Source organism: Chiloscyllium plagiosum, chromosome 1 (genome assembly GCF_004010195.1).
Source record: "Chiloscyllium plagiosum isolate BGI_BamShark_2017 chromosome 1, ASM401019v2, whole genome shotgun sequence".
NCBI lineage: Eukaryota > Metazoa > Chordata > Chondrichthyes > Orectolobiformes > Hemiscylliidae > Chiloscyllium > Chiloscyllium plagiosum.
The window spans coordinates 12,701,576-12,714,373 of record NC_057710.1 but is presented as its reverse complement, the minus strand read 5'-3'; the positions used below and the strand labels follow the sequence as shown (position 1 = coordinate 12,714,373).

General features: G+C 43.9%; 1 protein-coding gene across 3 annotated transcripts in view; it reads right to left on the bottom strand.

Moving 5' to 3' along the window:
• slc4a11 (solute carrier family 4 member 11) overlaps positions 1-12,798 on the bottom strand; it is a 250,006-nt gene that overhangs the window by 60,296 nt on the left and 176,912 nt on the right. For all 3 annotated transcript variants that reach the window (XM_043696718.1, XM_043696837.1, XM_043696795.1), the window contains one exon: positions 1,320-1,404. In XM_043696718.1, the coding sequence (XP_043552653.1) occupies positions 1,320-1,404 (85 nt within the window). The remainder of the gene's footprint in view (positions 1-1,319; positions 1,405-12,798) is intronic.

The window sequence follows — 12,798 nt, the reverse complement described above, 5'->3', positions numbered from 1 at the left end:
ACCGGAGCACCCGGAGGAAACCCACGCAGACACGGGGAGAACGTGCAAACTCCACACAGTCAGTCGTCTGAGGCGGGAATTGAACCCGGGTCTCTGGCGCTGTGAGGCAGCAGTGCTAACCACTGTGCCACCGTGCCCCCCAATGGTGGCGCTCCGCTCTTCAATCATGACTGCTACGTTTCTCAACCCCATGGTCCCACTTTTTCCCCATAACCCTTGATCTCCATGACATTTAAAAACCTATCTAACTCAGTCTTAAATGTACTCAATGACCTGGCCTCCACAGCCTTCTGTGGCAGTGAATTCCATAGATTCACCACTCTTTGGCTGAAGAAGTTTCTCCTTATCTCCGTTCTGAAAGGTCTTCCCTTTACTCAAAAGCTATGCCCTCAATTCCTAGTCTCTCCTACCAGTGGTAACATCTTCCCAACATCTACTCTGTTAAGGCCATTCAGTATTCTGTATGTTTCAATTAGATCCGATCCCCCCCCCCCACCGCCACCATCCTTCTAAATCCCATCAAGTATAAACCCACAGTCCTCAAACGTTCCTCATATGTTAAGCTTTTCATTCCTGGGACCATTTCCAAAACTGTGCACAATACTCCAAATGTGGTCTGAGCAGAGCCAGAGCAGAAGCACATCCCTGCTTTTATATTTAAGTCCTCTCAAAATAAATGCTATCATGGCATTTGCCTTTAATTACTGACTCAACCTGCAGGGTTACCTTGAGAGAATCCTAGACTAGAACTCAAGTCTCTTTGCAGTTCAGACTTCTGAATCTTCTCCCCATTTCGAAAATCGTCTATCCCTCTATTGCTCCTACCAAAATGCATGACCTCACAATTTCTCACGTGGCACTCCATCTGTCATTCCCCACAGTCTTATTGGAGCCCAAACCACCAATGTTCCTCCTTCAGGATTTCCCCATCTTTTCTCAGATTTCCACATCTGCGCAATCACCTTCCCCGAATTCCCAGTGCTTCTTGATGCCCAGTCTTGCTCTCTGCAATTCCTCCACCAGGGGGGTCTCTCTCTCTCCCCATGCCCCACTCCCCAAGTATTCAGAACCTCCCTCTCCAAGCCTTCTGGACAATGGGACCAACAGTTCAAAATACATACACATCTCAGGGCAGTATTGTCTGGTTTCAAAATGAGCCAAAAATAACTGAAATGAAGTGACCAGTCACCTGGTTGAATCCTTTTGTATGGAAATGCACTTGGTGGCCATTATACTTGTTTCCCAAGACAGAGCAACATAGTCTCAATCAACACGAGTAAGGCCATGGTCAAGAGGTTTGTGAAAACCTGTTTACTCACCATCAGTATAGTCTGATAGATACAATGGTAACCTCCGTCGTAAGTCTTCCATCATTCCCTTCCCTATGCGTAGGAAGTCAACAGCCTGTTCGGTCAGGAAAAGATATTACATTAGAACACTGATCACCCAGCACAAGCTTATTCCCAAGAACATTTGACTGTGACACTAGATTTTGTCCCCTAGATTTGTTCAGTCATTGAATGTGGATCTTGCTGGCAAAGCTGACATTTGGTGCTTATCCGAAACAGGCCTTGAATGGAGCAAACTGACTACTTCAGGGAGCAGAGAGAATGCGAGGACTGCAGATGCTGGAGATCAGAGTCGAGGGGATGGTGCTGGAAAAGCACAGCAGGTCAGGCAGCATCCAAGGAGCAGGAGCATTGATGTTTCGGGCAGAAGTCTTTCGTCAGCAATTTCAGGCAGCAGTTAAGAATCAACCATGTTGCTGTGTGTCTGGAATCACATGTAGGCCTGACTCGGCAAGGACAGCAAATTTCCTGGGACACGTTTAAGACAGTTCTGAATCAGGGTCACTGAACTTGAAACGTTAACTCTGCTTTCTCTCCACAGAGTCAAAAGGTGCGGCACGGGAAAAGCGCAGGTCAGGCTGCATCCGAAGAGCAGTACAGTCAATGTTTTGGGCATAAGCCCTTCATCAGGAATGTGGGGGCAGAGAGATAAATAGCAGAGGTAGCATGGAAGGCAATAGGTAGATGAAGGTGGAGTTGATGATGATAGGTCACAGAGGAAGGTAGAGCGGATAAGTGGGAAGGAAGATGGACAGGTAAGACAGGTCAAGCGGGCAGTAATAGGTTGGAGCTACGATGAGGTAGGAAATAGAAATAAAATCAAAATAGAAACCCGACAGTGTTGATACAGGCACTTCAGCTCAACAAGTTCATACTGACCCTCTGAAAAGTAACTTACCCAGGTCCATTCCCCTACCATATTACTCTACATTTTACCCTTGATTAAATGACCTAACCTACACATCACTGAACACTATGGGCAATTTCCCATGGCCAATTCACCTAACCCGGACATCTTTGGATTGTAGGAGGAACCCACACAGACATGTGGAGAATGTTCAAACCCCACACAGTCACCTGAGGCTGGAGTCGAACCCAGGTCCCTGGTGCTGAGCCACCATGAGGGAGGGGAGATGAAGAAACTGTTGGAATCAACATTGATGCCATGTGGTTGGAGGGTCCCAAGGTGGAAGAGGTGGCATTTTTCTTCCAGGCAACGGGTGGCTTAGAGTTGGCAGTGGAGGTGTCCCAGGACTTGCACTTCCTTACCAGAGTGGAAGGGGGAGTTGATGTGGGTGGCCACGGATTGGTAGGGTTGTTTAGTGCGTGTGCCCTAGAGATGTTCTCTGAAATGTTCCTCAAGTTGGCATCCTGTCTCCCCAACATAGAGGAGACCACATCAAAAACAGTGGACACAGTAGATGATGTGCAGGAAAATCCCAGCCAGATGTGGAAGGATCCTTTGGAGCCTTGGATGAAGGCGAGGGGAAGATGTGGGCACAGATTTTACACCGCATGCGGTGGCAAGGGATGGTGCCAGGAGAGGAAAGTAGGTTGGGAGTGGAAGGTAGGTTGGGATTGGGGAGACGGGGTGGGCCTTGGACCTAACGAGGGAGTTGTGGAGGGAATGTTCTCTGCGGAATGTTGAAAGGGGTGGGGAAGGAAATATATCTCTGGTGGTGGGATCTGACTGTAGGTGGCAGAAATGGTGGAAGATGATGCATTGTATCCAGAGATTGGTGGGATGGAAGGTGAGGACCAGGGGGTTCTGTCCTTGTTTCGATTGGTGGGGTGGAGTTCAAGGGCGGAGGTGCAGGAAGTGGAGGAGATGTGCTGGAGGACATTGTTGACCACATGGGTGGAGAAATTGCGGTCCTTGAAGTGGGAGGGAAATGGGATGTTGAATGGTGGAATTGCTCCTCCTGGGAGCAGATGTGGCAGAGGCAAAGGAATTGGAAATAAGGGATAGCGTTTTTACAGGGTGGGGGGGGTGGGGGTGAGGGATGTAGTCCAGTTAACTGTAGGAGTCTGTGGATTTAAAATAGATGTCTGCGTTGAGTTGGTCGCCGGAAATGGAGAGGCCCAGGTGAACTTTAGGTGAGGTTGGTGGCTGTTAGTGAAGTTGATGAACTGTTCAACCTCCTCATGAGAGCACGAGGTGGCGCTGATACAGTCATCAATGTAGCAGAGGAAAAAAGGTGTGGAATGATGCTGGTGTAACTGCAGAAGATGAGTTGTTCCACCTACCCAAAGAGGCAGGCCACTCTCTACTCCAACCTACCACCATCACTCCCCACCTGCATCTTCCTATCACCTTCCAAGCTACCTTTCCAACAGCCCTATACCGCCTCCTATTGATCGCTTAGCCTTCTCGGGCGCACCACCACATTTCTGATGAAGGGCTTATGCCCAAAACGTCGATTTTCCTGCTCCTTGGATGCTGCCTGACCGGCTGTGCTTTTCCAGCAAAACATTTTTTGACTCTGATCTCCAGCATCTGCAGTCCTCACTTTCTCCGATCTCTTCACAGATGCTGATAAGTATTTCTACCAATTTCTGTTTTTGTGCCACAAGCAAATATATGTTCAGTCTGCATTTTGCTCTTTTTTCTCACAACATTGATTCTGCTCCTCCTACTATGGTAGGAGGTAACACAGCCAAAACCAAAAAAAAACACAATTGAAGCAACATTTATAGAACACAACCTTGCAGAAATTCAACAGTGCTTGGAAACATAGTCTTAAACTTTCACCTGATGAGTTGAAATTTAAATCCTATAGCTCAATTATATTTGTTCTCCCCAATTTCAGGAAGGCACGATTTATTTTCCCCTTGTAAACTTTCCCACTGCACAGTAAAAACACACACAAACAGGACAGTTCATAGTCAACAGCAATCGAGGGGTTAACAAAGGGAAGATGGAGGTTAGTTGAAAATCAGCCAGATGCAGCAGTGTCATGGTAAAGTTGGTGTTGTGATGATACTGCTCCTTTAATAAGGTTGTGCTGTCCTTGGTGGCGGGGGGAAAGACAGACTCAAGGGGTTTAGGGCAATTTGTTTATAGCTAAAAGATACTGCCTCATGCAGAAGGCTTTCAAGTTTTAAAATAAACACTTGTTCAATGAAAGGGGAGTGGCCAATTCTCCCAGCTCAGCTTTCTCTGGTTTGGTTTGCGTTTTAAGAAGAATGTGAAAAAAAGCTGCTGGACCCAAAGAAGCAGGTCCAGGTTGGTCCTCTCTCTCGGACTTCTCTCCTGTAAGACCCGGTGTATGATTTTACCTTTTGTGCCAAGGGGGTTTTATCGGGAGTGTTGCAAGCATTGGGAACAGCAGCATTAAGTTGGGATAATCTGTTGGGTTTTCGCAGAGGGTAAAGTATTTGGTATTCGTTTCTCTTTCATTTGTGTTTCGTCCGGTAATCTTGTAAATAAATTCTGTTTCATTGAAAATTAAAGTGGTTTGACCAGCTATTTCTCCTGGAATATCCACATTACACCTGCTGAAAACAAGGAGCAAAGTTAGGGCCTGGGCTACTTTCTTTCAATGTTTTGAGGGGGTCTGGCCTGGTCCATAACAGTGCACATCTCTCTTCAATAGATCTTTCTTGTTCAAACAGTTCCTACAGTGTGGAAACAGGCCATTTGGCCCAACAAGTCCACACCAACTCTCCAAAGAGCATCCCACCAAACACACACACCTATTCTCTCCCTGGACACTACAGGCAAATGCCCATGGCCAATCCACCTAATCTGTATACCTTTGGACTGTGGAACGAATCCGGAGCACCCAGAGGAAACCCATGCAGACACAGGGAGAACTCAACACAGACAGTTGCCCAAGGCTGCAATCGAACCCGGGTCCCTGTGAACCAGCAGTGCTGACCACCAAGCCGTCCCTGTTCTACATGTAATGGTGCATTGGGTACAGTAATGCTGACAGAGTCCAAAGCATGGTCAGTTGTAAAATCAAATCAATCTGATGTTTTTTGGTTAAAAGAAATTATGTCAAAACGAACACGGCATGCACCACAGCCATAACAGAAGATGCTGGGCAGGTTGCCATTAAAGTTGGTGTTCTGAGATATTGGAGGATAGCAGCCAAATTTAATAAACCTACTTTGCCACACTGAGCATTCCGTGCAATTAATTACTCGGAAACGCATTAAGAATTCTCCAGGGAGAAAATAGCCATTCTGTGCCAGCAATTCCCTACAAACAGCATCGAAAACTAAGGATTAATTCATGGTATTCATTAGGCAATGAATTTTTGGCCAGCAGACTGAAGATTGTCCATTCTTCTTTTCAAGTGCCATTAAATTTTTATCCACTTGAACAAAGTCATCAGCTGAGTCAAGATTTTACAATAATACCAGTTTATGTCTTTTTTTTTTCCTCATCTCACTTCCCTGGCAAAAAAAAAATCAATTGTTGCCAACTTGTCGTGGTGGGGTCTGAACTCATGTTATCCGGATTGTTTAGCCATTATCATTTCCAGTGATCTGTACAGCAAGGGTTGCAACTACACCAACACAGCACGCTATTCTGTAAGAGATGTAGGGTAATGGAGCAAGCTCTACAAGCAATATAGCTCACATTTACAAAGCAACTTCACAAGTGCAAAGATCTTTACAGCTAACATGATCACTGTTGTAAATTAGGAAATATGGCAACAAATGTATACATAATAATCCACCACAAACAATAAATGAACAGATAATCTGTATTAGACCATAAAGATCATAGGAAATTGGAGAAGGTGACTATTCAGCCCATCAAACCTGCTCTGCCATTCAATAAAATGATCTGATTGTGACCTTAACTATCTTCCAGTTTTTACACTGGTCCAGGTACTGGACCCCTTTGTGAGTCAAAAAGGAGTCTAACCGCCTAATGAGACCCTGGAGAAATTGTACTTCTTCACGTTTAAATGGAATACCGCTGTCCCCAGTTCTCAGTTCTCTAAACTGGAGAGAACATCCTCTCAGCATCTACCTTGACAAGCCCTTCAGAACCTAACAACATCACCCCCTCATTCTTCAAAATGTCCATGAGTGTTGGCCGGATCTACTCAACCTTTACTCAAAGGAGACCATCCTTATCACAGGATTCAGCCCGGTGAATCTTCTCTGAACTGCTTCCAATGCAAATACATCCCTCCTTCAGCAAGAGGCCAAAACTGTATACAATACACCTGTGACACTCTCACCTATGAACTGTACAAATGTAGCATCATCTCCCTATTTTTGTTCTCACTTGTAAAACAGATCAACATTGTACTTGCCTTCCCAATACTTGTGTGCTAATTTTGTTTTTTTGAGCTTCTTGTAGAAGGTCGACCTGAATCTTCTGTACTTTAGTATTCTGCTATCTCTCCTCACTTAAATAAAATGCTGCTTTTGTATTCTGCCATCCAAGTAGGTGACCTTGCATTATCTCACATTAAACTGCATACAAGGCCCATGCTCAAGACTAGCATTGCACAGTAAATGACAGTATAAGACACCAAATGGTGACAGAAATAGCTTTATTCAGTTATTAACAGAGCTCAAGAAAAGAATACCATGAAAAGAATTTTCAGTGCCCGTTCAAAGAAAATAAAAGGGGTTAAACTTTGGATACGGTGCAAAATACCCACCTTATATCAAAGCTGGCATGAGCACAAGATATCTGGAACCTGCTTTCAATTAGCTCTGGCATCTGGCCAGAAGAATTCTACTTTCTTTGGGGACCTGATTGATTTTATGTTGCTGTATCTCCTTTGGTCTGACCTACATAGCACACCATTTAAAAAAAATTGAGAGTGTGCTGAGTTCCTCTGAACAAACATCTCTCTTGTGATATACTTGGCCATCCATAGAACATTTGCACAGCACCTTTTCTAAAGCAATTACTTCAAGATGCACTTTCGCAACATCCAAAAGTCTTGCCAAAGTTTGTTTTCTTTTCTTCTTTAATATTAACAAGGTCACAATCCTCTTCAAACATCCACACATCTGGGACACAGCACACAGTCAAACAACAAGATAATCCACAATCTATATAAATGCTGCGACTGCAAGGGCAATGAGTCCAAAGGCAGGTCACTCACCTCCCGACTCCACAACTCCTGCCCCTCAACGATGTGTTAGCATACTCTCCACTCTCCTGGGTGGATGCAATCTCCATTTAAAAACAAAGGTGTTCAACACTGATCTGGGACAAAGCAGCCTGCTCAATTGCACTCCTAAAAGCTTCAGAACATTTGGAATACTGCGTTCAATTCTGGTCTCCCTGCGATAGGAAAGATGTTGTGAAGCTTTAAAGGGTTCAGAAAAGATTTACAAGGATGTTGCCAGCATTGGAGGGGTTTGAGCTATAGGCACAGGCTGAATAGACCGGGGCTGCTTTCCCTGGAGAGTCAGAGGCTGAGGGGTGACCTTACAGAAGTTTATAAAATCATGAAGGGCCTGAATAACGTGAATAGTTGAGGTCTTTTCCCAGGGTAGGGAAGTCCAAAACTAAAGGGCATAGGTGCAAGGTGAGCGGATAAAGGTTTAAAAAGGAATCTAAGGAGCAAATTTTTCCACACAAGGATGGTGCGTATATGGAATGAGCTGCCAGAGAAATTGGAGGAGCCTGGTACAATTATAGCATTTAAAAAAGCATCTGGATGTGTACATTATTAGGAAGGGTTTAAGAGGGAGATGGGCCAAATACTAGCAAATGGGACTAGATTAATTTAGGCTATCTGGACAAGTTGGTCTAAAGGATCGGTTTCCATGCTGTACACCCCTTTAGGGCTCTATGACACTAATTCACCTTACAAAACGTGCAGTGCAACAGCAATGATGCACTGTAGAAACTCACCAAAGGTTCCTTCCACCATTTAGGAGGACAAGGGCAGCTGGTACATGGGAACATCCAACTCATTTTTTTTTTTTTAAAGTCACAGAAGGCTGGAGGAGAGCAAATGTTGTTCCCTTGTTAAAGAAGGGGAGTAGAGACAACCCTGGTAATTATAGACCAGGCAGCCTTACTTTGATTGTGGTTAAAGTGTTGGAAATTTTTATAAAAAGATAGGATTTATAATCATCTAGTAAAGGAATAAATTGATAGTCAACATGGCTTTTTGAAAGGTAGGTCGTACCTCACTAACCTTATAGAGTTCCTTCAAAAGGTGACCAAACAAGTGGATGAAGATAAAGCGGTTGATGTGGTGTGTATGGATTTCAGTAAAGTGTTTGATAAGGTTCCCCACAGTAGGCTATTGCACAAAATACAGAGGCATGGGACAAGGGTGATTTAGCGGTTTGGATCAGAAATTGCTAGCTGAAAGAAGACAGAGGGTGGTGGTTGATGGGAAATATTCATTCTGGAGTTCAGTTGCTCGTGGTGTACCGCAAGGATCTGTTTTGGGGCCACTGTTGCTTGTCACTTTTATAAATTACCTGGTTGAGGACATAGAAGGATGGGTTAGTTAATTTGCGGATGACACTAAGGTTGGTGGAGTTGTGGATAGTGCTGAATAATGTTGCAGGTTACAGAAGGACATGGATAAGCTGCAGAGCTGGGCTGAGTTTAATGCGAACAAGTGTGAGGTGATTCACTTCGGAAGGAGAAACAGGAATGCAAAGTACTGGGCTAATGGTAATATTCTTGGTAACGTAGATGAGCAGAGAGATCTTGGTGTTCATGTAAATAGATCCCTGAAAGTTGCCACCCAGGTTGATAGGTTTGTTAAGACATGTGATGTGTTAGCTTTTATTGGTAGAGGGATTGAGTTGAGTTTCGGAGCCACGAGTTCATGCTGCAGCTGTACAAAACTCTGGCACAGCAGCACTTGGAGTATTGCATACAGTTCTGGTCGCTACATTATAGGAATTACATTGAGGTGCAGGTTCAATTGGAAGCACTAGCTTTCAGAGTACTGCTCCTTCATCAGGTGATTGGGGAGTATAAGATCATAGGACACAGAATTTATACCAAAAGTTTACAGTGTGATGCAACTGAAATTATATATTGAAAAAGATCTGGATTGTTTGTTAAGTCTCTCATCTTTTGGAATGACCATGTTGGTTTCACTTCTTTCATACGTAAATCCCAGAACTTTATAAAAAAAAATTACATTCTCAAGTGAACTTTAACAATAGGTGCCATGTCATCTCAGGTAATGCATTGAAGGTGCACTTGTGTGATTTTTAGCATTATAGGTTGGATGTGGAAGATTTGGAAAGGGTGCAGACGAGCTTTATTAAGATGTTGCCTAGTATGGAGGGAAGGTCTTATGAGGAAAGACTGAGGGATTTGAGGCTGTTTTCATTAGAGGGAAGAAGGTTGAGAGGTGACTTAATTGAGACACAAGATAATCAGAGGGTTGGATAGGGTGGACAGTGAGAGCCTTTTTCCTCAGATGGTGATGGCTAGCATGAGAGGCTATAGCTTTAAATTGAGGGACAATAGAAAAAGGACAGATGTCAGAGGTAGTTTCTTTACTCAGTAGTCAGGGTGTGGAACACACTGCCTTCAACTGTAGTAGACTCACCAACTTTAAGGGCATTTAAATCGTAATTGGATAGACGTATGGATGAAAATGGAATGGTGTAGGATAGATAGGCTTCAGATGGGTTCCATAGGTTGGCGCAACATCGAGGGCCAAAGAGCCTAAACTGCGCTGTAATGTTGTGTGTTCTATGACATGGACATCACTGGCCAGGCCAGTATTTGTTGTGAAGAACATACATTCTGTCTGATGTTTTAAGTATGATTTCTGTAAGAAGTATGCAGTCTGAAGGGTCACTGGACCCAAAACGTTAACTGTTATTTCTCTCCAAAGATGCTGCGATAACTGCAGAGATTTTTCCAGAAATTTGTGTTTTTGATACTATATTTGATGCCTGTCTGTAATTGCCCAGAGGGCAGTTAAGAGTCAACCACATTGCTATGGGTCTGGAGTAATATATAGGCCAGACTGAATATGGACAGCAGTTTACTTCCTGAAAGATGGGTTTTTCCACCAATTGACAACGATTTGATGGTCATCATTAGACTTTTATTTCCAGATTTTTGTTACTGAATTCAAACCCTACAACACCATGGTGAAATCTGGACCAAGGTCCCCAGAACATTACCTAGGTCTCTAGATTAATAGTCAACTGATAATACAATTAGGTCATCACCTCCCCTGACTAGGAACCAGATCATTTGTGGGCAGTACGGTGGCTAGCACTGCTGCCTCACAGCGCCAGAGACCCAGGTTCAATTCCCACTTCAGGCGACTGACTGTAGAGTTTGCACATTCTCCCCGTGTCTGCGTGGGTTTCCTTCGGGTGCTCCGGTTTCCTCCCACAGTCCAAAGATGTGCAGGTCAGGTGAATTGGCCATGCTAAATTGCCCGTAGTGTTAGGTAAGGGGTAAATGTAGGGGTATGGGTGGGTTGCGCTTCGGCGGGGCGGTGTGGACTTGTTGGGTTGAAGGGCTGGTTTCCACACTGAGTAATCTAATTTAATCTAATCTAATTCCTTCATTGGTGTTGGTTCAAATCCTTCCATATAGCACCATACGTATACCACACATTGACTGCAATGGGTTAAGATGGTAGCTCAACACAAACTTCTGTATGACAATCAAGGATGAGCAAAAGCTAGCCTCACCCACAACCCGCGGAAGGATTTTTTTTTTAAATCCAAGAGGAAACCAATGTAAAAAAAACCTCCGCTTGACTTCTTCAAAATGGGAGAATGAAACCATACTGATATAGATTCAGGAATGATGCCATTGAGTCTGTGTCAACTCTTTAGACTGAGCTTCCCATCAGTTTTCATCCACCTACTCTTCCCCAATTAACCCTGAACATATTTTCCCTTTAGATATTGTGCACAGTTTTAGCCTCCTTATTTAAGGAATGATGTTCTGGTATCGAGCAAGCTCAAAAGATTTACCAGACTGATTCCAGAGAACGGCATGAAGAGAGGCTTGACTGATTAGGACTATAGTTACTAGAGTTAAACCGAATGAGAGAGAATCTCAGAAAACTACAAGATTCCTACAGGACTAAGACATTTGGACATGTATGAGAATAGGAAAGGTTTAGAGGGATACGAGCCAAATGCTGGCAAATGGAACTGGATCAGTTTAGGAAACCTGGTTGAAACTAGTTAGAACAAAGGGCCCGTTTCCATGTTGCATAACTCAATGACCCTGACTAGACAGGGTTAACACAGGAAGGCTGTTCCCAATGACAAGAGTGTCCAAAATCAGGGGTCACAGTCTCAATTACAAGATAGCTCATTAAGGACTGAGATTACAAGAATTTTGCTTCATCATAGGGGGACGAAGTAACATAACAGTAATGTCAGTGGGCTAGTAATCCAGTTAAATATTTAAAGGGAGTGGAGGCTTTGGAGAGGGTGTAGAAGAGGTTAACTAGGTTGTGACCTGGGATTGGAGAGTATTATCTGTAAGGAGAGCTTGGATAAACTTGGATTGTTTTCACTAGAACGTCAGAAGTTGAGGGGAGACCGATTAACAGGATATAAAATGATGAGAGGCATGGACAGGGTAAATAGTGGGAGTCTTTTTTGCAGGATGGAAATGTCAGATACTAGTGGGCATAGCTTTACGATGAGAGGGAGAACATTTAAAAGGAGACGCACGAGGAAATGTTTCTTTTTAACATAGAGGGTGATTGGTGCTTGGAATGCACTGCCAGTTTAGAATGGCATCATGACATGGAGGGCCAATGGTCCTGTTCCTATGCTGTACTGCTCTATGTTCTGAAAAGTGCAAGCCCTAATTTTAACACGATGCCCCTATTTCTGGGCTCACTCAGAAGGTGACATGTATATCCACCCTGTCAAGAACATGAGTCATCTTATAAATGTCAATCAAATCAACCCTGGCTCTTCTGAACCTCAATGTAAACAAGTCTCCTTCACAACATACTTTCCTAACTGTCTTTGTGTGGTCTGCAAATCTAGCCACCATGCCTTCTTCACTCACCACATTTAAATTTTTTTGGAAGCACTAGCTTTCAGAGCGCTGCTCCTTCACCAAGCGGTTATGGAACACAAGATCGTAAGACACAGAATTTACAGCAAAAGTCTCCAGTGTGATGCAACTGAAATTATATATTGGAAAAGGTATTTTCTTTGAAAAGGGACCAAACCATATTCACTCGAGGCGTTTCATTTAAGAATAAGCTATCTACATGCTTTCAGATGTGTCAAAGTTCTGGTGGTGGTGAAGAGATTAAAGAGTGGAGGAAAAGATGGTAAAGGAGACAGAGTGCGCGAATGAGCGAGAATAACCCAAATAGTGCTAGCCAGGATTGTCAGTAAAAATTGAACAGGTAAAAACAATGACTGCATTTGCTGGAAACCAGATTATGGATTAGTGGTGCTGGAAGAGCACAGCAGTTCAGACAGCATCCGAGGAGCAGCAAAATCGACGTTTCGGGCAAAAGCCCTTCATCAG